General features: G+C 45.4%; 1 protein-coding gene across 2 annotated transcripts in view; it reads right to left on the bottom strand.

The window, feature by feature from the left end:
- Nucleotides 1-27,786, bottom strand: part of LOC106588200 (RNA-binding motif, single-stranded-interacting protein 3) — a 249,000-nt gene that overhangs the window by 90,281 nt on the left and 130,933 nt on the right. For both annotated transcript variants that reach the window (XM_014176955.3, XM_082970317.1), the window contains 2 exons: nt 4,105-4,262; nt 462-541 (listed from right to left, as the gene is read on the bottom strand). In XM_014176955.3, coding sequence (XP_014032430.1) covers nt 462-541; nt 4,105-4,262 — 238 coding nt within the window. The remainder of the gene's footprint in view (nt 1-461; nt 542-4,104; nt 4,263-27,786) is intronic.

Here is a 27,786-nt window from a genome sequence, read left to right as displayed (position 1 = left end):
GCCCTCTGGTCCCTATTGAAATGAACAGGGGTCTTAGTGCAACGCTGCACCTGGCCTAAAAAACTGCTGAGGCAGCCCGTTCTCTTATTCCCTCTGCCTCTCCAACTCCCCCCTCTCTTTTTCTCGCTCTCTCTCTTGGTTCCCTTAGAAGTTTGGCTGCAGGAAAGGCAGCTCTTAAGTAGATTTCCGAGCAGCAGAGAAGCCCGCAGTGTGAATATTAAGAGCGCTTTGGCTGCCCTAGAAGCTCCTGAGTTCAACAGTCGGCGGACAGCCAGGGGAGGCCCTTTTTGAACGGGAGGCGAGAGCTAGCGACGACGCTCACGTCATGTGTCACAAATGTGATTGTTGACAATCTCCCAAAGAGGGGGAAGTTGAGACGGTGCAATTTGCATAACTGAATCAGGACGGAGGGTTTCGGGGGGGTGAGAGGAATGTTTAAGCAGAGAGGGAAGTCTTCTTACCTGGAATGCCTGGTGGGGTTTTCAGGTATTTCCCATTGAAATGCTGTATCACCACTTCACATTTCTCAGTCGACTCCATCCTGTGACAAAAGGATGAATACAAGTGGGAATATTATATTACACATGAATGAATACTTAAAACATGCTATATAAAATGTACAACAGTCCTTGAATATCTACTGAAGTGCCTAGGCAGAATACAACTCTTACACACGATGAAACCCGAAAGCATGACATTTCATACGTGCAGTACCTTTGAGTATGCATGGAACATTTTCTATGTTGATCCAATGTAGATTCGAGGCCCTATGACAAAACCTATTGTTTTCCTTGGCTGAGTGCCTACAGTATTGTGGCTGAGTCATTTTACGAGGAGGCAAACTGAGGATGTACACCCTTGAGTCACAGTGATATCCAAATTCTCCTGGGCTAATTGAGGAAGAGAGTGGCGTGAGCACTAATAGGACATGAGAGACGGGACAGAGCGTTGACTGTCTGTGTGTCATGGAACAGGAAGAGTGAGTGTGGTGGAGTTACTAAGGGAGCGGAGTCACACAGTGTGACTGTGACTCATCTCATTTACAGAGAACAGAGTAGTATCATATTAAACCCTTGCCTCCCTCCCTCCGCCCAACTCAGACCACTGATCATCTAAATACGTACGTACCAGTAAGGGGTCTGTGATGTCTCTCTCTTTCACTCTGTATCCCTCACTAGATTATCCATCATTTGTCACCCTGTCTTCTTTGCTTTCGGTCTTACTCTCTCGCACATCTCTTTTTCGGTTTCGTCCTTCTCTTTCCTTTTCTTTCCCTCCCCCTTTCACCCCCCTTTTTTCCATACCGCTCTTCTTGACCCTCTATCTTTTTCTCATGACTCATCCATCTCTTTCTCTCATCTATCCATTTCCTCCCTTTTCCTCCCCTCGCCTATTTTCGACCCAATATTTCTCACCGGTCTTTCTTTCTCATCTGTTGTTATCCCTGTTGTCCTCTCTCTCGCTCCCTCCCTCCATCCCTCCCTCTCTCTCTCTCTCTCTTTTGCTTTCTGGCAGTGGGACCTGTGGTGTAAGTGGGTCAGGTCCCTGTGTCTCATTGTGGCAGGGTGAGTCAACGGAGCCCTTTTCACAGTGAGTGGCCTTGAATGGCCTACCCTGCACACATTCACCCACCGCTGCTGCCAGTGATCTAATGGGGCGCACGTGCCCCAGACACACACACACACACACACACAAACACAATTACACACGCTCTCAGTTAAGACCCTCCCTCCTTCCCTCCTGCTAGTCCCAACGGTAGAGAGGTCCCAGAGGAGAGCATCTGCATAGAGCAGAGGTAACCTCTCTGTTTTGCTTAATTCTAAATAAACCCTTCGCCCTACCATAGGCACTGTGTAGATCTGAAAGCACTTCATACTAACTATATGCAATAATTCACTTCTGTCACGAGTGGAACTAGGGGTTGATTTGTAACTGGTAAAATGTATCTCTCCTGTGAGCAGTTGGATCAGACCCATTCAGGATGACAACTAGTCTTTACCTCTCTCTCTCTCTCAATTCAATTTCAATTCTACCTCTCTCTCTCTCTCTCTCTCTCAATTCAATTTCAATTCAATTTAAGGGGCTTTATTGGCATGGGAAACATATGTTTACATTGCCAAATCAAGTGAAATAGATAATAAACAAAAGTGAAATCAATAATAAAAATGAACAGTAAACATTACACTCACAAAAGTTCCAAAAGAATAAAGACATTTCAAATGCCATATTATGTCTATATACAGACTCACTCTCTCACTCTCGTGCTCTCTCACTATACACATCTTCCTCCCTCTGTTACAACCTGTTCTCTCTCTCGCTCTCTCCATCTGTTCCACCCTTCCCACCTCCCTCATCCCTCCCTCCTGCTCTCTCAGGTCTGACGAACCCCTGGCAGCCACCCATCCTCCTGGCTGCTCTGTCTCTTCTCTGCTCTCTGTGAGGCAGGGAGGCCTGATGGTTAATGACATCAGGTGATCATGTCCACAGTGATTAGCTGTGAGGCCCCCAGTAATGGGCTCTGATAACGGTGTAATGGAGGAGTGCAGAAACACTTAGCAAGGTTTACTCTCTCTAATGCCCCTCTGTCCCTCAACATCTGTGGACTAGAGGCTGGGGCCCTCTGTCACAACATCTGATTGTTTAAATCTCAAATGGACGGTACCCTATTCCCTATGTAGTGAATTGCTTTTGAGCAGAGCCCAGGGAATATATGCACTATATAGGGCATAGGGTGCCATTTTGGATGCACCCTTGTCTCTCTCACTCTCTCCTGCTTTTCCATCTCTCTTTCTCTTTCATGCTCTCTTGCTCACTCCCTCTTTCTTATCTCCCACTCTATGGACTTTCTCCCCCCCATCCCTCTGTTCTTTTTTTCTCAACAGTATCCCTCGGCATCTCTCTATTTGTGCCTCTCCCTTCCACTCCTCTCTTCCCTTCACCTCTTCCCCTTCTCCTCTCTCTCTTTCCCCATCATATTCCTTCCCCACTCAGCCCTACTTGAACAGGTGGAGCGTGTTATCCTGCGCTGAGCTGTTGTGTTGGTGTGTGTGTGTGTGTGTGTGTGTGTATTGATCTGCTGGAGTCTGCCTGTCAATCCTTCTGTAACCCGCTGTAATAGAGTGGGGAATAGGAGGGGACTGCAGCACGGGCTGATTAAGAGAAATCTCTGCAAGATGGTGTTGTTCTCATGAACACCTTCCTCTGGGTAAACAAGCCGGGAGTGTTGTGTTGTGTTGTGGGGAGAGAAATGAGAGCAGTGTGGAGGATGAGGAGGACGTACATGACTTTGAAGGGATAGGAGGGTAAACTCTCATTTTACAGGAGGAAAATAGAGCCTAAACAAATAGCTTAATGCTATGCAGACACAAGTGTCAATATCTCATGGAACCCCCCCCCCCCCCCCCCTCCCCCAAACACACACTCCCCCCGCCCCACACACACACGCACGCACCCCCCACCCCAAACACACACACTCTTCAGGCACTACAGAATCTGTCTTTGGCGTGAGTGTGTGTGTTCCAGCAAGCAGTGGTGGAAAAAAGTAACCAACTATCATACTTGAGTAAAAGTAAAGATACCTTAATAGAAAAAACGACTCAAGAAAAAAGTAAAAGTCACCCATTAAAATTCTACTTGAGTAAAAGTATACAAGTATTTGGTTTAAAATATACTCAAAAGTAAAAGTATAAATCATTTCAAATTCCTTATGTTAAGCAAACCAGATGGCACCATTTCCTAGTTTTCTTTATATTTACGGAAATCCAGGGGCACACTCCAACACTCAGACATCATTTACAAACAAAGCATTTGTGTTTAGTGAGTCCGCCAGATCAGAGACAGTAGGGATGACCAGGGATGTTCTGTTGATAAGTGTGTGAATTTGACAATTTTCTTGTCCTGCTAAGCATTCAAAATGTAATGAGTACTTTTGGGTGTCAGGGAAAATGTATGGAGTAAAAAGTACAATCTTTTCTTAAGGAATGTAGTGAAGTAAAAGTAGTCAAAAATATAAAAAGTAAAGTACAGATACCCCCAAAAAACAACTTAAGTAGTACTTTAAAGTATTTTTACTTAAGTACTTTACACCAGTGCCAGCAAGCATACCTGGCGAAGCCGACCCCTCTGCTGACCCCGTTGGCGTCCCTCAGGATCCGTGTGGAGATGACGTGACCGAAGGGCTTCAGCATGTTCTCCAGCTCCTGCTCATCCATGGACACCGGCAGGTTGGAGATGTACAGGTTGGTGGGGTCCTGCTCCTGTTGCTGTGGAGGGAGAGAGAGAGATTCAGATTTAGATTCAGAGAGCTTTACTGTTCCAACATTGGGCAATTTGGTTTCAGAACGATACACAAAGAGAGATGCACAGTAAACAGAGAGAACGAGAAAGTGAGAGAGGATGTGTGTTAGAAAGGATGTATCAGTTATGCTTTAAATAATCTAAGGATTCCACATGACTGTGAATACAGATATCCATCTGTTGGTCACAGATACCTTAAAAAAAAGGTTGGCGCGTGGATCAGAAAACCAGTCCGTATCTGGTGTGACCACCATTTGCATCATGCAGTGTGACACATCTCCTTCGCATAGAGTTGATCAGGCTGTTGATTGTGGCCTGTGGAAGGTTGTCTCACTCTTCAATGGCTGTGCGTGGTCGCTGGATATTGGCGGGAACTGGAACATGCTGTCATGCACGTCCATCCAGAGCATCCCAGACATGCTCAATGGGTGACATATCTGGTGAGTATGCAGGCCATGGAAGAACTGCGGCATTTTCAGCTTCCAGGAATTGTGTACAGATCCTTATGACATGGGGCTGTGCATTATCATGCTGAAACATGAGGTGATGGCGGAGGATGAATGGCACAACAATGGGCCTCAGGATCTCATCAAGGTGTCTCTGTGCATTGAAATTGCCATCGATAAAATACAATTGTGTTCATCGTCCGTAGCTTATGTCTGCCCATACCATAACCCCACCGCCATCATGGGGCACTTTGTTCACAATGTTGACATCAGCAAACTGCTCGCTCAAACAACGCCATACATGTGGTCTGCGGTTGTGAGGCCGGTTGGACGTACTGCCAAATTCGCTAAAACAACGTTGGAGGTGGCTTATGGTAGAGAAATGAACATTCAATTCTTTGGCTACCGCTCTGGTGGACATTCCTGCAGTCAACATGCCAATTGCACGCTCCCTCAAAACTTGAGACATCTGTGGCATTGTGTTGTGTGACAAAACTGCACATTTTAGTGGCCTTTTATTGTCTGTTTGTCTGTGTGTTTCTGAATACCGATGTGTGTATTTGTACACCAGTGAGTGTGTAAGTGTACACTAATGTGTGTGTGTGTGTGTGTGTGTGTGTGTGTGTGTGTGTGTGTGTGTGTGTGTGTGTGCGGTTTGTAGCGCCCGAGGGTTCTAGCTAGCTAGTGGGGGCACAGCTGGAGGGGGCAGAGCCAGGGAGAGAGGGTGGCAGCGGGCCAGCTGCGTCTCTCCAATACGGCCAGTCTGGACACCCACCAGCACTCATCTATCACATCTCATCACACCTTTTAGCCCGCCGAACCCAGGGCCCACTGGAGTACAAGCAGCCACGGCAAGGCATACATTTTTTAACAGTAGCGTCTTCTATTCTCCTGAATGGGAGTAAGATGTGCTGTGGTATAGCTAGCAGGTTAGCTAGCAGCCCTGAGGGCTAACACCTAAACATGATACTTCACTTTAGCCACAGAGAAGAATGACCAGCCAAGGAATCCACTTTACCAGCAGCCTCTTCCCATTCCCTTAATGAAAGCAAGCAGTGCTGTGCTGCTAGCAGGCTAGGAGGCTAACAACCCTGAGGGCTAACACCTATACATGGTACTTCACTTTAGCCACAGAGAGGAATGACAAAACCCGACCCAGACATCAACAGACATGACCCCTTTAAAATGGCCTCTTTCAGAGGTAGAGGGAACAAACTGTGACTAAGCCTTAGGCACTTCTTATTTTCTACTCAGTGCTTCTTCCCTCTCTCTCTTTTTGCTTCTTCCCTCTCTCTTTTGTCTTTTCCCCCCTCTTTTTGCTTTGTTCTCTCTCTCTATTTGCTTCCTCCCTCTTTTTGTTGTTATCGATAGAGAGCAGAGGAAGTATCTCGGCCGTCCTGTTTCCGTCCGACTGTCGGTCCTTTCTCTGATTAATTAAGTGTCTTATCGAACAGGACATGAAGGATCTGATTAAAACCCATGGGCGCTCCACTTGGACAAAACCCATGCTGAAAAAACAGGAAAACATTGGTCTTCTTCTAACCAGGAACTCAATTAGCAGATTTCAGGGAAAATAACAAGGCCTTGTTGTTTTGGTGGTTTGACACCATCCTGTCCCTTACAAAAAAAAAGATTGCAGTCAGAGTGCATTATAACTGCAGTACACTGCTGTTTAACTGCAGTTAGAGTGCAGTATAACTGCATTATGCTGCAAATACTGCATCCAAAATAACAGTTTTTTTTTATTTCAGTAATTTTGCAGTGTAACTGCAATTAGAGTGCAGTATAACTGCAGTTCAACGGCAGTACACTGCAGTTATTCTGCAATTAGTTCGTCCAAAATACCACAGGTCAACTGCAGTTACTGCACTTTTACTGCAGTTTCAAAACGGCAATCTTTTTTTATAAGGGGCCCATGCTCAAGTATGTTTTACATTGTTTCCAGTGTATTCATGAGTTATTGGGGGGTACAGCTTAATGTAGGTAGCATGAGGTAGTGCAGAAAGGGCTCAACTCTTAATTAAAAGTTACTTATATACAACTGTATTCCATTAAAGCCCATTGATTTCCACAGGGCCAGTATTCAGAATTATGTCAGATAAATTCTAAATTCAATATTAAGGCAGAAACTGGTTCACATAGTTAGACATGCATTAGCTCATATCAAAATGGTTCAACCAATGAGTTGGGCGTGAAGGACTGTGTGTGTGTGTGTGTGTGTGTGTGTGTGTGTTGACGGGCGGCCTAGCGTTTGCGGAGGGATTAACATGTGGAGCTCTTTTACACTCGGACGTCTCACATAATTTCCGCTTTGATGACATTCCGCCTCACACACCCATTAATACCCCGCTGTTGCCTTTCCTTCCAGATGAAAAGGTTGGAGGGAGGATTGGAAATGAGTGTGTTTTGACGCAAGGTGAGATGGGCCGGCCCCATTCCGCCAGGAGATTTAATTTTGCATATGCTCAGCTGTCGGGCCATAAATGAAAGAGTAATTGAGGTGAATGTGTGTGTGTATGTTTGTCTAAGTGTGTGTCATGGTGTGTGTGTGTCTATGTATCAGCAAATGTGTGCATGTACAAGGGGATGAGTGTGAGTGGGTGTGTGCTTGCATGTCTAGGTGTGTGTGTGTGTGTGTGTGTGGTGTGTGTGTGTGTGTGTGTGTGTGTGTGTGTGTGTGTGTGTGTGTGTGTGTGTGTGTGTGTGTGTCGTTGCTTGCAGGGGCCTTGGCAAAGTGTCTCCTTGCCATTGAGCTGTGCTGTGGAAGGTTAATGGTACGCCTGCAGGCTGTAGGGGCTCTTTGATGGGGATAATTCCTCCACCTTGCCACCAGGAGGATGACGGTGCCCCGTATCACTTCCCTTGACGGATGGCACGCAGCGCCCGAACCAACAGCCTCTGTCATATTAAGGGTCTGCTCTGTTTACCTCAGTATAATTTCAATGAATATTACCTCGTTGCAGGGGAGGTAGAGAGAACAAGAGACAATGGGGAGAGAATGAGAGAGCAAGAGAGAGGGAAGGAAAAGAGGGAAGGGGGTTGAGAGAATGGGAGAGAGAGGATGAGATCTGACATGACATAGAGAAAGGTATGACACATAAAAGAAAGCCCTTGTTGCCTTTGCCGAGTCCTTAAGGATAAGGCCATTAACAGTGCTCACGATCTGCCTCAAGGCCATCCAGGTTGTATTCATTGAAATGATAAAAGTGAGAAGAGACAGACAGACAGACAGACAGACGTGCGTCTTGACTGGGGGCAGTGTATTTGACAATACACCGGTGCTCTGACTGCCCTACCTCTCCACCCCCCCCGCCCCCCCCCCCCCTCTCGTTCAGAGAGAGAGGATTAGAGCATGCTGGGTAATTGGCTCTACAGGCTCTCTGATTCGTCCTCAGTGTGGAGGCTGTTTCTTCGCTTCAGGGTGGTAAGGGAGCTCACGGTTCCCCAGGTAGTGAGACAGGGAGATTGGATGACCCCCCCCCCCCCCCCAAGCTAGGGAGGGGGAGCCAACGATGGCTGGTGGCTGGAGGAGGGGTAGTAGTGTTTCCGTTTTTATGGTCTGGGGAAGGCTATTAGGAACAAAACAGTTGTGTTTGTGTGGACATGTTTTATGTTTTCTCACATGTGTCGCCAGAGAGAAAGCTAGAAAGCTAGAGTAGAATGGGTTCTAAGTGCTCATTGTGGAACCCCAGGTCTGTGGTGCCTGTTTTAAAGTTTCACCAACCAGGTGGGAAATGACATAGACAGGGAGACAGGGGAGAAAGAGAGAGGCAAATGGGGAGACGGGAGAGGGTGTGGGAGAAAGTGAACGAATACATCCCCTCAGTTCAAAAGCAGCCCTGGGTTAAATTTGTCAGGAGTCAGAAGGAGCCGGAGACAAAAAGGCGGCGGAACAAAGAGCTGTCAGTCAGACAGACTCTTTCATGAGCCCCCTTCTGCTCCCAGCAACAGGCCTCCAAGCAAACCCCCTCCCAGCCCTATCCCAGACCCCCAAACGTTGGGATCAAGCCACCCGCCTTTGAAGGGTCTGTTGTCAAACACGTCCCAGCCGCCACTCTTCCCTCTGTCTGTCCGCTGCACCGTCCCCTCTCTCGACAGCCACATAGACAAGTGTATTAAGTGTGTGTGAGGGGATTTAGGTCTTAAAAAGGTGCTGTAGAATTATGTGAGAGTACAGATTCACCCCTCATCCCTCAAACACACACACACACAAGCACTCAGGCATCAATGCATCAATGCACGCCCATGCATAATGTACACAGACAGTTGCATAAAAATAGCTCACACATACACTCTCTCTCACATAGTCCCTGAGTACAGCACACGAGAGAGAGAGAGAGAGAGAGAGAGAGAGAGAGAGAGAGAGAGAGAGAGAGAGAGAGAGAGAGAGAGAGAGAGAGAGAGAGAGAGAGAGAGAGAGAGAGAGAGAGAGAGAGAGAGAGAGAGAAATGTGTGAGGTCCTTATGCTCCACACTAGGGGGCTGACAAAATACACATTCTAAATTCATGCTTTCTATTAGAAACAAAGAGATGAGAGGCAGAACATTTGTGCTGTCCCCAAGGCGGCCATTTCCTTTTGAATTACTGCACATTAACAAACAGCACCTAAACTGCCTGATATTTAGCCATAATAATAACAACGAGGCAGTACACAAAAGTATGGTTTTCTTTCCTTCCCGCCTATCTGACATAAAACACAATTGATCCAATCAACTGCTCGTGCCATTATGTCAATGTAATGTCATTCAACTTTTTCACCCCGGAGGTTTTATCTGGACATGGTTCGTCAGGACTTCAAACAGCCGAAGCTAAGTAACATTAACATGATGCCTTCTAATTGCAGTCGTTGTACTTATAATATACAGGAGAACGATCGCCTTACGGCAAGGATAGCTGTGCTGCAAGCCCAGCTTCAGACGCGATCGTTAGGCAAGGGTAATTTCAGTGTAGGAAAGGATGAAACAGCGTCTGTGCCACCAGTAAGTACAGATAGTAACGTTAGTATAAACCCCCTCGCACGGTTCCCGCAGCCGGACATCTTTCTCATGGCTTCTGGAGGGAAACGCTGTAGGAATGCTCAACCGGTGTCGCTTATTCAGCCGACAGAAACTTTCAACCGGTTCTCCCCATTAAGCGAGTCGGAGTCGGAGGCCGAGACTTCGCTGGTCTCTACTCCTCCCGTTGTGGGGTCTGAGACGCCGACGGCTCCCACCATTAGCTCTGACAAATTGAAAACCCTAGTCATTGGCGACTCCATTACCCGCAGTATTAGACTTAAAACTAATCATCCAGCGATCATACACTGTTTACCAGGGGGCAGGGCTACCGACGTTAAGGCTAATCTAAAGACGGTGCTGGCTAAAGCTAAAACTGGCGAGTGTAGAGAGTATAGAGATATTGTTATCCACGTCGGCACCAACGATGTTAGGATGAAACAGTCAGAGGTCACCAAGCGCAACATAGCTTCAGCGTGTAAATCAGCTAGAAAGATGTGTGGGCATCGATTAATTGTCTCTGGCCCCCTCCCAGTTAGGGGGAGTGATGAGCTCTACAGCAGAGTCTCACAACTCAATCGCTGGTTGAAAACTGTTTTCTGCCCCTCCCAAAAGATAGAATTTGTAGATAATTGGCCCTCTTTCTGGGACTCACCCACAAACAGGACCAAGCCTGGCCTGTTGAGGAGTGACGGACTCCATCCTAGCTGGAGGGGTGCTCTCATCTTATCTACGAACATAGACAGGGCTCTAACTCCTCTAGCTCCACAATGAAATAGGGTGCAGGCCAGGCAGCAGGCTGTTAGCCAGCCTGCCAGCTTAGTGGAGTCTGCCACTAGCACAGTCAGCGTAGTCAGCTCAGCTTTCCCCATTGAGACCGTGTCTGTGCCTCGATCTAGGTTGGGCAAAATTAAAAATGGCGGTGTTCGCTTTAGCAATCTCACTAGTATAAAGACCTCCTCCATTCCTGCCATTATTGAAAGAGATTGTGATACCTCACATCTCAAAATTGGGTTACTTAATGTTAGATCCCTCACTTCCAAGGCAGTTATAGTCAATGAACTAATCACTGATAATAATCTTGATGTGATTGGCCTGACTGAAACATGGCTTAAGCCTGATGAATTTACTGTGTTAAATGAGGCCTCACCCCCAGGTTACATTAGTGACCATACCCCCCGTGCATCCGGCAAAGGCGGAGGTGTTGCTAACATTTACGATAGCAAATTTCAATTTACAAAAAAAAAAACAACAATGACGTTTTCGTCTTTTGAGCTTCTAGTCATGAAATCTATGCAGCCTACTCACTCACTTTTTATAGCTACTGTTTATAGGCCTCCTGGGCCATATGCAGTGTTCCTCACTGAGTTCCCTGAATTCCTATCGGATCTTGTAGTCATAGCAGATAATATTCTAATTTTTGGTGACTTTAACATTCACATGGAAAAGTCCACAGACCCACTCCAAAAGGCTTTCGGAGCCATCATCGACTCAGTGGGTTTTGTCCAACATGTCTCTGGACCTACTCACTGCCACAGTCATACTCTGGACCTAGTTTTGTCCCATGGAATAAATGTTGTGGATCTAAATGTTTTTCCTCATAATCCTGGACTATCGGACCACCATTTTATTACGTTTGCAATTGCAACAAATAATCTGCTCAGACCCCAACCAAGGAGCATTAAAAGTCGTGCTATAAATTCTCAGACAACCCAAAGATTCCTTGATGCCCTTCCAGACTGCCTCTGCCTACCCAAGGACGTCAGAGGACAAAAATCAGTTAACCACCTAACCGAGGAACTCAATTTAACCTTGCGCAATACCCTAGATGCAGTTGCACCCCTAAAAACTAAAAACATCTGTCATAAGAAACTAGCTCCCTGGTATACAGAAAATACACGAGCTCTGAAGCAAGCTTCCAGAAAATTGGAACGGAAATGGCGCCACACCAAACTGGAAGTCTTCCGACTAGCTTGGAAAGACAGTACCGTGCAGTATCGAAGAGCCCTTACTGCTGCTCGATCATCCTATTTTTCCAACTTAATTGAGGAAAATAAGAACAATCCGAAATTTCTTTTTGATACTGTCGCAAAGCTAACTAAAAAGCAGCCTTCGCAAATGGAGGATGGCTTTCACTTCAGCAGTAATAAATTTATGAACTTCTTTGAGGAAAAGATCATGATCATTAGAAAGCAAATTACAGACTCCTCTTTAAATCTGGGTATTCCTCCAAAGCTCCATTGTCCTGAGTCTGCACAACTCTGCCAGGACCTAGGATCAAGGGAGATACTAAAGTGTTTTAGTACTATATCTCTTGACGCAATGATGAAAATAATCATGGCCTCCAAACCCTCAAGCTGCATACTGGACCCTATTCCAACTAAACTACTGAAAGAGCTGCTTCCTGTGCTTGGCCCTCCTATGTTGAACATAATAAACGGCTCTCTATCCACCGGATGTGTACCAAGCTCACTAAAAGTGGCAGTAATAAAGCCTCTCTTGAAAAAGCCGAATCTTGATCCAGAAATTATAAAAAACTATCGGCCTATATCGAATCTTCCATTCCTCTCCAAAATTTTAGAAAAAGCTGTTGCACAGCAACTGACTGCCTTCCTGAAGACAAACAATGTATACGAAACGCTTCAGTCTGGTTTTAGACCCCATCATAGCACTGAGACTGCACTTGTGAAGGTGGTAAATGACCTTTTAATGACGTCAGACCGAGGCTCTGCATCTGTCCTCGTGCTCCTAGATCTTAGTGCCGCTTTTGATACCATCGATCACCACATTCTTTTGGAGAGATTGGAAACCCAAATTGGTCTACATGGACAAGTTCTGGCCTGGTTTAGATCTTATCTGTCGGAAAGATATCAGTTTGTCTCTGTGAATGGTTTGTCCTCTGACAAATCAATTGTAAATTTCGGTGTCATTCGAAAACATAATGTTAAATTTCACTGCTATGCGGACGACACACAGCTGTACATTTCAATGAAACATGGTGAAGCCCCAAAATTGCCCTCGCTAGAAGCCTGTGTTTCAGACATAAAGAAGTGGATGGCTGCAAACTTTCTACTTTTAAACTCGGACAAAACAGAGATGCTTGTTCTAGGTCCCAAGAAACAAAGAGATCTTCTGTTGAATCTGACAATTCATCTGGATGGTTGTACAGTCGTCTCAAATAAAACTGTGAAGGACCTCGGCGTTACTCTGGACCCTGATCTCTCTTTTGAAGAACATATCAAGACTGTTTCAAGGACAGCTTTTTTCCATCTACGTAACATTGCAAAAATCAGAAATTTTCTGTCCAAAATTGACGCAGAAAAATTAATCCATGCTTTTGTTACTTCTAGGCTGGACTACTGCAATGCTCTACTTTCCGGCTACCCGGATAAAGCACTAAATAAACTTCAGTTAGTGCTAAATACGGCTGCTAGAATCCTGACTAGAACCAAAAAATGTGATCATATTACTCCAGTGTTAGCCTCCCTACACTGGCTTCCTGTTAAGGCAAGGGCTGATTTCAAGGTTTTACTGCTAACCTACAAAGCATTACATGGGCTTGCTCCTACCTATCTTTCCGATTTGGTCCTGCCGTACATACCTACACGTACGCTACGGTCACAAGACGCAGGCCTCCTAATTGTCCCTAGAATTTCTAAGCAAACGGCTGGAGGTAGGGCTTTCTCCTATAGAGCTCCATTTTTATGGAATGGTCTGCCTACCAATGTGAGAGACGCAGACTCAGTCTCAACCTTTAAGTCTTTACTGAAGACTTATCTCTTCAGTAGGTCCTATGATTAAGTATAGTCTGGCCCAGGAGTGTGAAGGTGAACGGAAAGGCTGGAGCAACGAACCGCCCTTGCTGTCTCTGCCTTGCCGGTTCCCCTCTTTCCACTGGGATTCTCTGCCTCTAACCCTTTTACAGAGGCTGAGTCACTGGCCTACTGGTGTTCTTCCAGGCCGTCCATGGGAGGGGTGCGTCACTTGAGTGGGTTGAGTCACTGACGTGGTCTTCCTGTCTGGGTTGGCGCCCCCCCCCCCCCCCCCCTTGGGTTGTGCCATGGCGGAGATCGTTGTGGGCTATACTCGGCCTTGTCTTAGGACGGTAAGTTGGTGGTTGGAGACATCCCTCTAGTGGTGTGGGGGCTGTGCTTTGGCAAAGTGGGTGGGGTTATATCCTGCCTGTTTGGCCCTGTCCGGGGGTATCATCGGATGGGGCCACAGTGTCTTCTGATCCCTCCTGTCTCAGCCTCCAGTATTTATGCTGCAGTAGTTTATGTGTCGGGGGGCTAGGGTCAGTCTGTTACATCTGGAGTATTTCTCTTGTCTTATCCGGTGTCCTGTGTGTATTTAAATATGCTCTCTCTAATTCTCTCTTTCTCTCTTTCTGTCTTTCTCTCGGAGGACCTGAGCCCTGGGACCATGCCTCAGGACTACCTGGTATGATGACTCCTTGCTGTCCCCAGTCCACCTGGCCGTGCTGCTGCTCCAGTTTCAACTGTTCTGCCTGCGGCTATGGAACCCTGACCTGTTCACCGGACGTGCTTGTTGCACCCTCGACAACTACTATGATTATTATTATTTGACCATGCTGGTCATTTATGAACATTTTAACATTTTAACATTTTGACCATGTTCTGTTATAATATCCACCCTGCACAGCCAGAAGAGGACTGGCCACCCCTCATAGCGTGGTTCCTCTCTAGGTTTCTTCCTAGGTTTTTGGCCTTTCTAGGGAGTTTTTCCTAGGGAGTTTTTCCTAGCCACCGTGCTTCTTTCACATGCTTTGCTTGCTGTTTGGGGTTTTAGGCTGGGTTTCTGTACAGCACTTTGAGAATATCAGCTGATGTACGAAGGGCTATATAAAAATAAATTTGATTTGATTTGATTTTGATGTAATCACATCTGGACGCAGTCTGCAACTGACCATTTACCAGAGTAAAAAGCTGCACCTTTTCGTTCACCTCGATGACAGTTCATTTTCATTTAGCTTCAGCCAGCCAGGACAAATCCACTACTCCACTCTGCCACAAAACAGCCCTATCCTAAAATTAGCATGCATTGCTACGGAGTGTAGTCTACAGTCATGGCCAAAAGTTTTGAGAATGACACAAATATTCATTTTCACAAAGTCTGCTGCCTCAGTTTGTATGATGGCAATTTGCATATGCTCCAGAATGCTATGAAGAGTGATCAGATGAATTGAAATTAATTGCAAAGTCCCTCTTTGCCATGCTAATGAACTGAAGAGAGAGAGGAGAGCTGTTCAATTGTTGTGAAGAAGGCTTCAGGGCACCCAAGAAAGTCCAGCAAGCGCCAGGACCATCTCCTAAAGTTGATTCAGCTGTGGGATTGGGGCACCACCAGCACAGAGCTTGCTCAGGAATGGCAGCAGGCAGGATGGCCTGGTGTCAAGATGGGCAGCAAAGAAGCCACTTCTCTCCAGGAAAAACATCAGGGACAGACTGATATTCTGCAAAAGGTACAGGGATTTGACTGCTGAGGACTGGGGTAAAGTAATTTTCTCTGATGAATCCCCTTTCCGATTGTTTGGGGCATCCGGAAAAAAGCTTGTCCGGAGAAGACAAGGTGAGCGCTACCATCAGTCCTGTGTCATGCCAACAGTAAAGCATCTTGAGACCATTCATGTGTGGGGTTGCTTCTCAGCCAAGGGAGTGGGCTCATTCACAATTTTGCCTAAGAACACAGCCATGAATAAAGAATGGTACCAACACATCCTCCAAGAGCAACTTCTCCCAACCATCCAGGAACAGTTTGGTGACGAACAATGCCTTTTCCAGCATGATGGACCACCCTGCCATAAGGCAAAAGGGATAACTAAGTGGCTTGGGGAACAAAACATCGATATTATGGGTCCATGGCCAGGAAACTCCCCATACCTTAATCCCATTGAGAAGTTGTGGTCAATCCTCAAGAGTCGGGTGGACAAACAAAACCCCACAAATTCTGACAAACTCCAAGCATTGATTATGCAAGAATGGGCTGCCATCAGTCAGGATGTGGCCCAGAAGTTAATTGACAGCATGCCAGGGCGGATTGCAGAGGTCTTGAAAAAGAAGAGTCAACACTGCAAATATTGACTCTTTGCATCAACTTCATGTAATTGTCAATAAAAGCCTTCGACACTTCTGAAATGCTTGTAATTATACTTCAGCATTCCATAGTAACATCTGACAAAAATATCTAAAGACACTGAAGCAGCAAACTTTGTGAAAATTAATATTTGTGTCATTCTCAAAACTTTTGGCCACGACTGTAATACATCAGATTAATTCCGACCTAGTGTTCTTTCCCTTCCTGTGAGCGCAACAATCTATGTCAGTGACAGCTGAGGGTGTCCGACCACCCCCTCCGAGGCACCAAGGTGTTCAGTTGAGTTAAGCCTAACACTTATTCACACACTTTAATTCCATGAGCCCACCCAGTACCACCACAGCACCGTCCTCCTCCACATGCAGTTGGATATGGTTTATTGCCACTTACGGGAAAATAGGTAGCTGGTACTATTATATATATTATAACCCCCCTCCCCCCCGGGCCTTATTGCTTAATCCTAATCTGCCGAAGATGTTAGATGCCATGCGAGGGAACAAGAGGTGGTGATACATTATTAAGGGTTTCCACACGCCTTCAGCCCGCCAGCCAGGCAGCAAGGGTTGTTTTAGGCTAAGAGGCATCATCCAGGCGGGAGGCGGGCTGGGCTGGGTTACCATCCTGGGTTGGGAGGTGAAATATTTATTGGGCAGAGAGAGTTTGGATGGCAAATAGGGTGTAGGAATGTGCCACGGCGTGCCATGCGGTTGTGCTGCATGTAAGTAATAAAAAGCAAATGTACACACACGTACAAACACCGAGGGCCTGCAACGTGTCTCAATAACGGCTAACAATATCTGAAAAAAAATGGAAAGGCTACAAGAAATCCCATATCGTTTGCAATCTTTGTTTAATGTGAACATCTAACATGATTAGTTCAAATCAAACATACATTTAAACATATCTCAATCTATACATGAACCTTTACATTAGCAGCATGACAACTATTAACCAGATGAAGCGAACCTATAAAGACTTGCTACCTCTCTCTCCCTCCTCCCGCTCTCATTTTCTCCTTTACACACGTGGGAGAAGATCAGACCTTTTCCCAGCAAAACAGACATAAGACCTCTCAATCCCAGCAGCCATCAGTACCATGCCTCACACATTTTGATGACGGGTTAATGTGAATTTAAATGGGTCAATATGTGCTTCACCCGCGCTTAATCACGGCCACTGATTAGATTTTGTATCTCCCTCGGTGAGCTAATATTCCAGAGATAAAAATTTCATGTGGAGCTCGTATCAAAAATGCATTATTAACATGGAAGAAGATGGGCGCCGGGTGCTGGATGGTCTCACCCCTCTTCCTTATGCACAGACACACAGCAAGATCTTAAACAGACAGACAAAATACGTTTTTATTTGGTCAAATCCCAGGTCGGTCTCATTAAGTCCTATTATGTCTATAATCATGATGCTTCCTCATCTCCCAAGATGAAATAACATCACTAATCTCTCGCCCATTGTCATAATGCGTTTACGGTATTTCCCCCCATGACGGTGTTGCTACAACAGCTCATTGTGTTCTTGGTAAATGCATTTTCTCATTCTCAGCCCTAATGCATCATTCATGATATCATTTTTGGGAGATTGAATTCCTGTTTGTTGACATAATTTGGTGGGTGGTCATTCGTTTAGATTCGTTTAGGGCGTGTTGCTACTTGGTGTTTGATTCCTGTGTTGACCAGGAGGGCACCTCTCCCTACATCACGCCGTCAGGAGACATGGCTGTAAATTATAGATGATTCACTCAGAGAGGGGACCTGTGTCGGCCTAGATGACCTAGCCAGCTCAAATTGAACTTCTCACCTTCTGCCTCCATCTCACCATCCCTTCTATCCAGCTCAGAAAGCCTCATCTTCAACACAGTCGTAGAGATTGGGCTGGTGTATCTTTTCCTATATGGACTATATGATCCATGCATTCCAGTTCTCGGCAAGGGTTTGAACAGTTTCAGGGAACAGAACCAAAAACCGGAAAATAATGACATTTTCCAGGAACAGACTCAGAATCGCGAACGGAAGTGACCCTACAAAGGGTGGGGACCGAGCTCCCTGCGATCCAGGCCCTCTATATCAGAAAGGAAGGCCCGGAAAATCGTTAAAGACTCCAACCACCCAAGCCATAGACTCTTCTCTCTGCTTCCACACAGCAAGTGGTACTGTTTTTTTCCCAGTCCCACAAAAAAACGCTAAAGTGCCAACGCTAAGCCCTCACTATGTCACTCAGAAAATCATTTCTGTGTCTGCCTGCCAGCTGAAAATCTTTGCCAGTGTGTGTGCATGTGTAGGCAACCTGCCATTACAAGCATGATTCAGAAATTACAGATATATTTTTTTTATTACAGAACGGATGAACCTTTTCAATGCTAGTTAAGGATAATATAGTTATCACGTTTCACATTGGTAAGACGTTTTTTATTTATTTGACTGCTGGTGCCGCTCTGCACACACAAGCTTGTTAGCTAGCTAGCTGGTCCAACGTTAAGCCGACTCTGAAGTTCAAAGATATTCAAAGTTTCTTCATAGAATATGCTCCTCCATAGGTATAATTCTGTGGGCCTCATTAAGAAATGCATGTCATAACAATAAGATGTCAAGCCTCCTCCTCCACCCTCTCTTCCCACCTGCAAAATTTAAGTCACATCTCATGCCCTACACTTCTCTGTCCTATTTCATATTTAAGCATGTAAATAACTATTTAATCTCATAGATCAGGGAAGATTGAGATGCTCTGTTTCCTTGAGTATCAAACGACTACAAAATCCTTCCTGTTTTCAAGACACTACATTCGATATTTGATGCTATTGAAATGACCTTTGGTCAAATAAAAAAATACCACTTACGAAATAACCTTGGCAAGGCCCACTGTGGCCTCAATAGACTACAGGCTTGAAGTTATTTTCTATGGAATTGTATTAAAAAATGCAGTAGTTCTTGCTGAGGTAGCATAATGAATGACTCCTCACAGTGAGCCTTGTTAGTTCAGACTTTGGACTTGGTAGAAAACACAAGGCGGCAGGTAGCCTAGCGGTTAAGAGCATTGGGCCAGTAACCGAAATGTCGATGGATCAAATCCCTGAGCCGACTAATGTGCCCTTGAGCAAGGCACTTAACCCTGATTGCTCCTGTAAGTCGCTCTGTATAAGCGCGTCTACTAAATGTAAAATGTATTCCAGCGTCTAAAGTTTTCCAACGAGGTGCAGACCCATGGTTCTCAGGGTCACAAGGACCCCATAAACTACAAACGGGGTGACCCCTGTCCTGACAAACCCCCAAAAGGGATGGGTGTCCAGCTTCGTTGGCCCTTTTAGTGTTCTGGGTATGTGTTTTTATAGCGCTTTCAGCGCTTTACTGCACATGACCCGTGGAGCAGCGCCGGATGGGGTTCGAGGCTCTTAAAGTCCCCATGCGTGCTGTCTCCACTGTGGATAAGTCAAATGAGCCACGAACATTAGTGACTTCAAAGCGTTTGTCTGTAAGACCCCTCTGCTGGCAGATCTGCCAGCACATGGCTATGTTAAGAATGTGGACCCCAAGACTCTCTGGGTCAGGGATCTTCACTGTTTACTGAAAGGCAAACTTATTCGATAACTCATACACATATACATGCATGGACACTCAAACATACACACAAGGGGTACTTCTGCTACCAATATGTATTTTTAATAAAGGACACACAGGAAGAGGTTATTCTGCAACATGGTCTCATTAGAAAATGCTAAAAAAAGTGACGTTTAACCATTGTACTTGCATCACCTGAGCTGACATATTAAATCAAATCAAACTTTGTCACATGCGCCGAATACAACAAGTGTAGAGATGCTTACTTCCAAGCCCTTAACCAACAATGCAGTTCAAGAAAGAGTTAAGAAAATATATACCAAATAAACAAAAGTAAAAAAAGAATATAAAGAACCAGAATAAAAAAGCAATAACGAGGCTATATACAGGGGGTACCGGTACCGAGTCTATGTGCAGGGGTACAGGTTCGTCGAGGTCATTTGTACATGTAGGTAGGGGTGAAGTGACTATGCATAGATAATAAACAGCGAGTAGCAGCAGTGTACAAAACAAATGGGGGGTGGGGGGGGGGTCAATGTAAATAGTCTGGGTGGCCATTTGTTGATATGTTCAGCAGTCTTATGGCTTGGGGGTACGAGCTCTTAAGGGGCCTTTTGGTCCTAGACTTGGCGCTCCGATCCCGCTTGCAGTGCGGTAGCTGAGTTAAACAGTCTACGACTTGGGTGACTGGAGTCTCTGACAATTTTTGGGGCTTTCCTCTGACATCGCCTAGTATATAGGTCCTGGATGGCAGGAAGCTTGGCCCCAGTGATGTACTGGGCCGTATGCACTGTTGGGCCCCCCACTATTAGTTATACAACATGAAATCAACAATGAGCGATTTTGGAAGCCACAGCAACGTCAATCACAAACGTTCTCTCTCTTTTGCTCCATCACCTGCTCTCCAAATGAAGGTGAAATGCAATCCCCGCTTAAGAATTCTACACCGCCAAGCTAATAACATTCGCTGTATGCCCGTTTCACAAACACACATAGAATAACTAAGCCAAGTTAAAGCTTCATTTGTTTTCCCCTAATGTGTCGACACTCACAGGCAACACGGAGATTGGCACATAAGCCTTTACCGCGACACAAACATCATACATCAAATGGAACAGAAATGAAATGGCACACTTCATACCGCCACATCAATATCCAGCAATGACACAAGAGCACTGGAGAATGAGGCAGGACTGAGGCTCTCAGATATTGAAATACATATTGAAAATGTATTTATTTTGCGGCACAAACACAAACAAAAGCAATACAAAAGTAATAATGGAAGTCTTGTGCAAGCACAAGATCTGTATATAGAAACTATGACATTTACAAAACAATTTGTTTTTCTCTTTTCACAGTTATAATATTTTGAATTGAATGTATTTGAGTAAAAGTCCTACAACAAAATGTACAGTGTGGACCCAGAGGATAGCACTTAAAGGTATTAATTAAAACGCTTGTTCCAAAGTGGATGGCCATAACTGTCAACACAGACCCAAGACCGATGACGGAATAAGAGTCAATCATATCTGTATAAATTGTGATAATAACATACCAAATAGACAAAACTAACACTTATTTGCAATTTCCCTGTGTCAACCTCAACGTGCCACTTTCCTTCAGACAGAGCCAGACCAACAGGATATCATTGTTGCTGTATGACTGTAGTGTCTCATTGGCTCATTAGCACCAGATGACCTGTGTTGAGGGGCCGGACGGCTGCTTGTAACAGTCTAATTAGCATCTAAATGGCCTGTGAGAGGAGAGGTCCTGTTCGAGGCTGGAGGAGATAGATAATGTGTTTGTCGCGGACGCTGATGATACACTGAGTCAACTAACAAACTAACAACCTGCCCTTGTGTCTCACTGAGATCTCCCCATGTCTCAACAACAGCTTGCAGGGTGTGTGTGTGTGTGTGTGTGTGTGTGTGTGTGTGTGTGTGTGTGTGTGTGTGTGTGTGTGTGTGTGTGTGTGTGTGTGTGTGTGTGTGTGTGTGTGTGTGTGTGCGTGTGTGTGCGTGCGTGCGTGCATATGTGAGAGCGGGAGGGAGACACATGCATGAAAGAACAGCTCTCGTTAAGTGGCTCTGCAACATTGCAACAATAAAGCGTCTAGACAAATGTTATCAGTCATGACGGAGATAGGAGATAAGACAGGAGGATAATAGTGAGGGGAGGAAAATAGTGGCTGGAACAGAGCAAATGGATTGGCATCAAACGCGTGGAAACCATGGGTTTGATGTATTTGATACCATTCCACTCATTCCGCTCCAGCCATTACCACGAGCCCGTCCTCCCCAATTAAGGGGCCACCAACCTCCTGTGGTGAACGTCCAGATCACAGTGTGTGTAAAAGACAGAGTTAGGGACCTCTGGTCCTCAGTGGAGGATGCATGGAGGGATGGGAGGGACGCCCTCTAAGTGAGGTCAACATGAACTGAGGTCATGGATCAAGGAGGAGAGTGGAGTGACTCAAGTGTAAGATTGTACCTATAATATCCCCATTTCATTGTGATGATACACACTTTAGCAACACTTTACAATTGTCTTGAAGAGTGAATTCCTCATATTTTGAATTGCACATACACTCCACAAATTTGAGTTATTTATTTCTTATTTATTTGACCAGGTCAGTTGACTGAGAGCACGTTCTCATTTACAGCAATGACCTGGGGAATAGTTACAAGGGAGAGGAGGAGGGATGAATGAGCCAGTTGGAAGCTGGGGATGATTAGGTGGCCATGATGGTTTGAGGGCCAGATTGGGAATTTAGCCAGGACACCAGGGTTAACACCCCTACTCTTACAATAATTTCCATAGGATCTTTAGTGAACACAGACAGTCAGGACACCCGTTCAATATCCCATCCGAAAGACGACACCCTACATAGGGCAATGACACCAATCAGTATTGGCATTGAATGAGTTATGAGTTACCTACGGTTTCATCAATCCATTACCTAAGGTTCTAATCGATCCATCAGACACAAAATTGAACCGACTACACTGAAAATGTAATCTCAAGCCTCCACATAACTTTGTTGATGCACATGATGGTCCAAGCACACCAAGACAGTCACGAAGAGGGCACGACAAAACCTATTCCACCTCAGGAGACTGAAAAGATTTGGCATGGGTCCTCAGATCCTCAAAAGGTTCTACAGCTGCACCATCGAGAGCATCCTGACTGGTTGCATCACTGCCTGTTATGGCAACTGCTCGGCCTCCGACCGCAAGACACACCAGAGGGTAGTGCGTACGGCCCAGTACATCACTGGGGCCAAGCTTCCTGCCATCAAGGACCTCTATACCAGGCGGTGTCAGAGGAAGGCCCTAAACATTGTCAAAGACTCCAGCCACCTTAGTCATTGACTGTTCTCTCTGCTACCGCATGGCAAGCGGTTCCGGAGCGCCAAGTCTAGGTCCAAGAGGCTTCTAAACAGCTTCTACCCCCAAGCCATAAGACTCCTGAACATCTAATCAAATGGCTACCCAGACTATTTGCATTAATAACTCTAGATACATGTACATATTTCCTCAATTACCTCGACTAACCGGTGCCCGCACATTGACTCTGTACCGGTACCCCTGTACAGAGTCAATTTTTATTTTACTGCTGCTTGTTATTTTTTTTAATTTTTTTTTAATGTTGGTATTTTTCTTAAAACTGCATTGTTGGTTAAGGGCTTGTAAGTAAGCATTTCACTGTAAGGTCTACACCTGTTGTATTTGGCGCATGTGACAAATTAAATTTGATTTGATATACCACTGTTTACATATCATATAATACTTTCACTTATTCCACACATACACAGTCTATAAATTCTTCAGTAAATAAGCATTTGTTAGAAAATGGGAACTCATCAATCCTTTATCATGGCATCATCTAATGAGGTTTTAATTCAAGCGTGTGTGCATTATTAACAAGGCCTGCTGTTTGAAGTAAGCACTTGAATGAGCCTTTCATCTCCACGACGTGTGGAGAAAATCAGTCATATTATGCTGCTGCGCAAAAACCCAGCAAATGGGGATTTGTAATGTTTCAGCCCCCGCGAAGACTTGTAAAACACTTCTAGAATATTCTTCTTTGATTTGCCTTGTAGAGAGACAGTATAAATCTCTTGACTGGGATAATGAGAGTTAGAATGAGGTAAATTAAACCCAGTAGTGTTTAGGACCTGGGAGGCTGCCTCCAGAACATGATTCATTCTAAAAAACATCAACATGCTTTACTGTACCCGGTAGTACAGTAAAGGTTGGCATCCTGGTCCCCAGCATCTCTTCGTGGGCACTGGGCTGGGACAGCACAGTGACTCGTACTATGGCAGCAGGGTTAGTGCTATTGAGGATCCTTGGGACATCTCTACCCTAAACCCTAACCTTAACCCCTACCCTAGCTGAGGAACGCTCAACTCTGTTCTCTTATATCGAGGAAGAGTTGTTTTGATAACTGGTCGGGCGATGTTGTTGCTAGCAAATTACCCTTACCTTGAGCATAACCATAACCCTTACCTAACCTTAACCCTTATACAGTACCTTAACCGTTTAGCATTTCAACTGGCAGAAGGCAAGAGGGATTGTGTCACAGTGTGATGACATCAGACGAGGCTTTGCTCATTTACAAGATCCAACACAACGATAAAGGAATAAGGATCAACGCCCATAGCCTACTTTTTCACCACACCCTGTCATGTGCCTTTCCTGTTGTCCCTGTACCAATCCTGCTATGGCCAACAGACGTCGCAGAACTTGCAGTTGTTGCTGTGGCATTTCATGCAGTTGTTGGGTTGCTGTCGTTGTTGTTGCCAGTGGTGTGGCCTTGTGTGACTGCTGTGTGCTAGCTGCTATGCTCCTGCTGTCTGCCTACAGTGTGCAGGCAGCGTAACGCCCCCACATCCCCCGTTGCTATAATTACACTAATTGGAATCAGATGATGCTGGCTTAGTTGGAATGGAATGCAGACGGGGCTACGGGGCTTTTCCGCACGGAAAATCAGCTGGAAGAGGAGAACACGAGACAGAGAGGGAGAGCAGAGGAGGTCCAGTGTAGTCATGCAGTCACACATTCTGTTGTCCTGGCATTAATAAAATAGCCAGGATTCCTTTAATCACAGAGACAGACACACACACACACAAACAAAAGGTTTGTGTGTTGTCATATGTCGGCAATATGTTCAGGGAGCATGATTTCAATTACCTAAACACACAATACAAAATACATGAGCTCAATTGACTTAATTTATCTAATTCATGGAGATTAAATCCGCTCATTTGACATGAAAGCACTGTATGCATGCAGATTCCAGGCAGCAGACTAGAGGGACTAGGGGTTTGATATCTGTACCTTGCATGATGAAAACTGGATATACACACTTGCCGACACAAGGCTGGAATATGTCCGTACGAGGGCGAAGTTTCATTTAAACCCTGCCGAAAGCATATTTCTTCCCAAATTGGCGAGGGAGGGCAACAACGCAGGCAGGATTCATTCTGTTGAAAGTCACACTTGAATGTCGGCCTGATTGTCTTCTGTTTATGTGCTGTTGTGTGGCCACTGAGGCGTGGGACGCAGCGTGTGGATTCCCTGCAGGCGATGGGGACTTAAAGAAGGAGAGACAAACAGGGCCTTTGTCAGTTCCACTGAACAACAGGGTGCATTGCCACAGTTGTCCTCCTCACCAGCAGGGGGCAGTGTAGCAGTGTTGCGCTCACTGGGAGGTGGGGTGTTTACGTGTCAGTTAGTGTGTTTGTTTACCCAGCTAAAGAGCTTTGACAACGTGAAGTCAAGAAAAGTTTGATTAAATTATCTCCTGACTCCCACTCACCGACCCTCTTACAAAACAACATTTCCTGGTACTTGTTTGTATCACATGTTCCAAGGCTAATAGAGAGCTCTTTGTCAGGTTCACTCCCTATCACACTGTACGTCTCATCGGCACTGGGTGTACGTCTCATTCAAACTGCATGTACGTCTCATCGTCCCTGTGTGTACATCTCATGGCTGATATATTAGCATGGGGGTGTTAAAGAGAACACACAACCCAGGAAGTGAACACTGAGCAGTCCACCTCCTCCCCTCTCCTCTCTGGGTGTCTCCATGTGGATTAGAATGTGTTGTTTGTCCATGCAGCTCTTTTGTTTCCTCTTGCTTGGTGGACGACTGCTCATCGCCTTTGTCTTCCACCGACTCTCCCTCGCTCTCTGTTCGTTACCGAGCGTAATTAGCAAGCCGGTGTGAGTCGCGGACTCACCGGATGCCGCAAAACTCATTAACTAGCATCGTTTTTTGCTGGCTTGCTTTTGCCCCATATTAATCTGTCTCTCTCCCCAAATTTTACTTCTTTGATAAATGTTTATTAAAAAAAGGGAAAAAAGCTTCCGTCCTCTCATGTAATAATGGTGTGTGTGTGTGTGTGTGTGTGTGTGTGTGTGTGTGTGTGTGTGGCACTTTAAGGGATATTTTTGCGGTGTGGATTCAAGGTCGAGCCTTAACGAGGAGCTAACTAATTAGATGCGAGGTGTTGACTTGTTTTCTTGATGAGCGTAGCAGGTCAAAGACGAGACTCGGTGCTCTCCCTGGGCCTCCAGTCAATGACAGTCATACAGCATCTCCTCCTGCTCTCCTCTCACCAGTAGGCCACACAAACAAGGTAATTAACTGTTGTACAAATGTAGTATCTTAATTTGGTCACCCTGTTCCAGCAGAATTTTCCTTCAATGCAGGAAATGTAAAACTTTTGTATTTGAGTTTTAAAAAGGCTTCTGAAGTTTGTAATTTACACTTAGATATTTTCCCTTACGAAAAATGTATCAACCCCTACAAGAAATGTCCATGAATTATAACCCACATAATAATTCAGATGTTCTGTTGCTGCAGGATTATTTTCCTGCTGTAGCAAACTGGCTCAAATTAGGATCCTATATCTGTATGATTTGGTTGGAGATAGCTGACATGATGATGACCTTGCAAAAAGCTTTTATTTTTGACCAGTAGTGTGGGAGTCTGATATTAACTGGTATTGATTACTGCATTGTTGGGAAAGAACAAGACAAAAAGGCATTTCACCGTACTTGTGCACGTGAGCATAAACACTCTGTGGTCCTGTGACTGACGGGTCCTGCTGGGTTCCCGTGCCAGGCTGGGGTGGTCAGTGCCCTCGTGGGTCAGACAGCTGCCAGGGACCCCAGGACGTAAGGCCCTCCTGCCCCAACCCTACCCGTCCCACACAGCCTCATCGGGGCCTGACAGAGACCTGAGCGGCAGCTACCACCGAGTGGCCCTTGAATACAGCATATGATTTGACTAACTAACTGGCGAAGCACTTACTGTAAATACATTTTACATCCATATTTTAGTCACTTAGCAGACACTCATCCAGGGCCACTTACAGTCATCTAAATGAGCATTTTAAAAAGTGATGTGAACTTATTTGTGAATAGATTAATGATACATTCCCTGTTAGCATTTATAGCCATGTACAGTGAGGGAAAAAAGTATTTGATTCCCTGCTGATTTTGTACGTTTGCCCACTGACAAAGAAATGATCAGTCTATAATTTTAATGGTAGGTTTATTTGAACAGTGAGAGATAAAATAACAACAAAAAAATCTAGAAAAACGCATGTAAAAAATGTTATAAATTGATTTGCATTTTAATGAGGGAAATAAGTATTTGACCCCCTCTCAATCAGAAAGATTTCTGGCTGCCAGGTGTCTTTTATACAGGTAACGAGCTGAGTCTTCCCTGTGGCTCAGTTGGTAGAGCATGGTGTGTGCAACGCCAGGGTTGTGGGTTCGATTCCCACGGGGGGGGCCAGTACAAAAAAAAAATGCATGAAATGAAATGTATGCATTCACTACTGTAAGTCGCTCTGGATAAGAGTGTCTGCTAAATGACTAAAATGTAGATTAGGAGCACACTCAGGGAGTGCTCCTAATCTCAGCTTGTTACCTGTATAAAAGACACCTGTCCACAGAAGCAATCAATCAGATTCCAAACTCTCCACCATGGCCAAGACCAAAGAGCTCTCCAAGGATGTCAGGGACAAGATTGTAGACCTACACAAGGCTGGAATGGGCTACAAGACCATCGCCAAGCAGCTTGGTGAGAAGGTGACAACAGTTGGTGTGATTATTCGCAAATGGAAGAAACACAAAAGAACTGTCAATCTCCCTCGGCCTGGGGCTCCATGCAAGATCTCACCTTGTGGAGTTTCAATGATCATGAGAACGGTGAGGAATCAGCCCAGAACTACACGGGAGGATCTTGCCAATGATCTCAAGGCAGCTGGGACCATAGTCACCAAGAAAACAATTGGTAACACACTACGCTGTGAAAGACTGAAATCCTGCAGCGCCCGCAAGGTCTCCCT

Source organism: Salmo salar, chromosome 27 (assembly GCF_965601325.2).
Source record: "Salmo salar chromosome 27, fSalSal1, whole genome shotgun sequence".
Classification (NCBI taxonomy): Eukaryota; Metazoa; Chordata; class Actinopteri; order Salmoniformes; family Salmonidae; genus Salmo; species Salmo salar.
The sequence above is the reverse complement of the archived record's forward strand: the minus strand, read 5'-3'. Positions and strand labels throughout refer to the sequence as shown.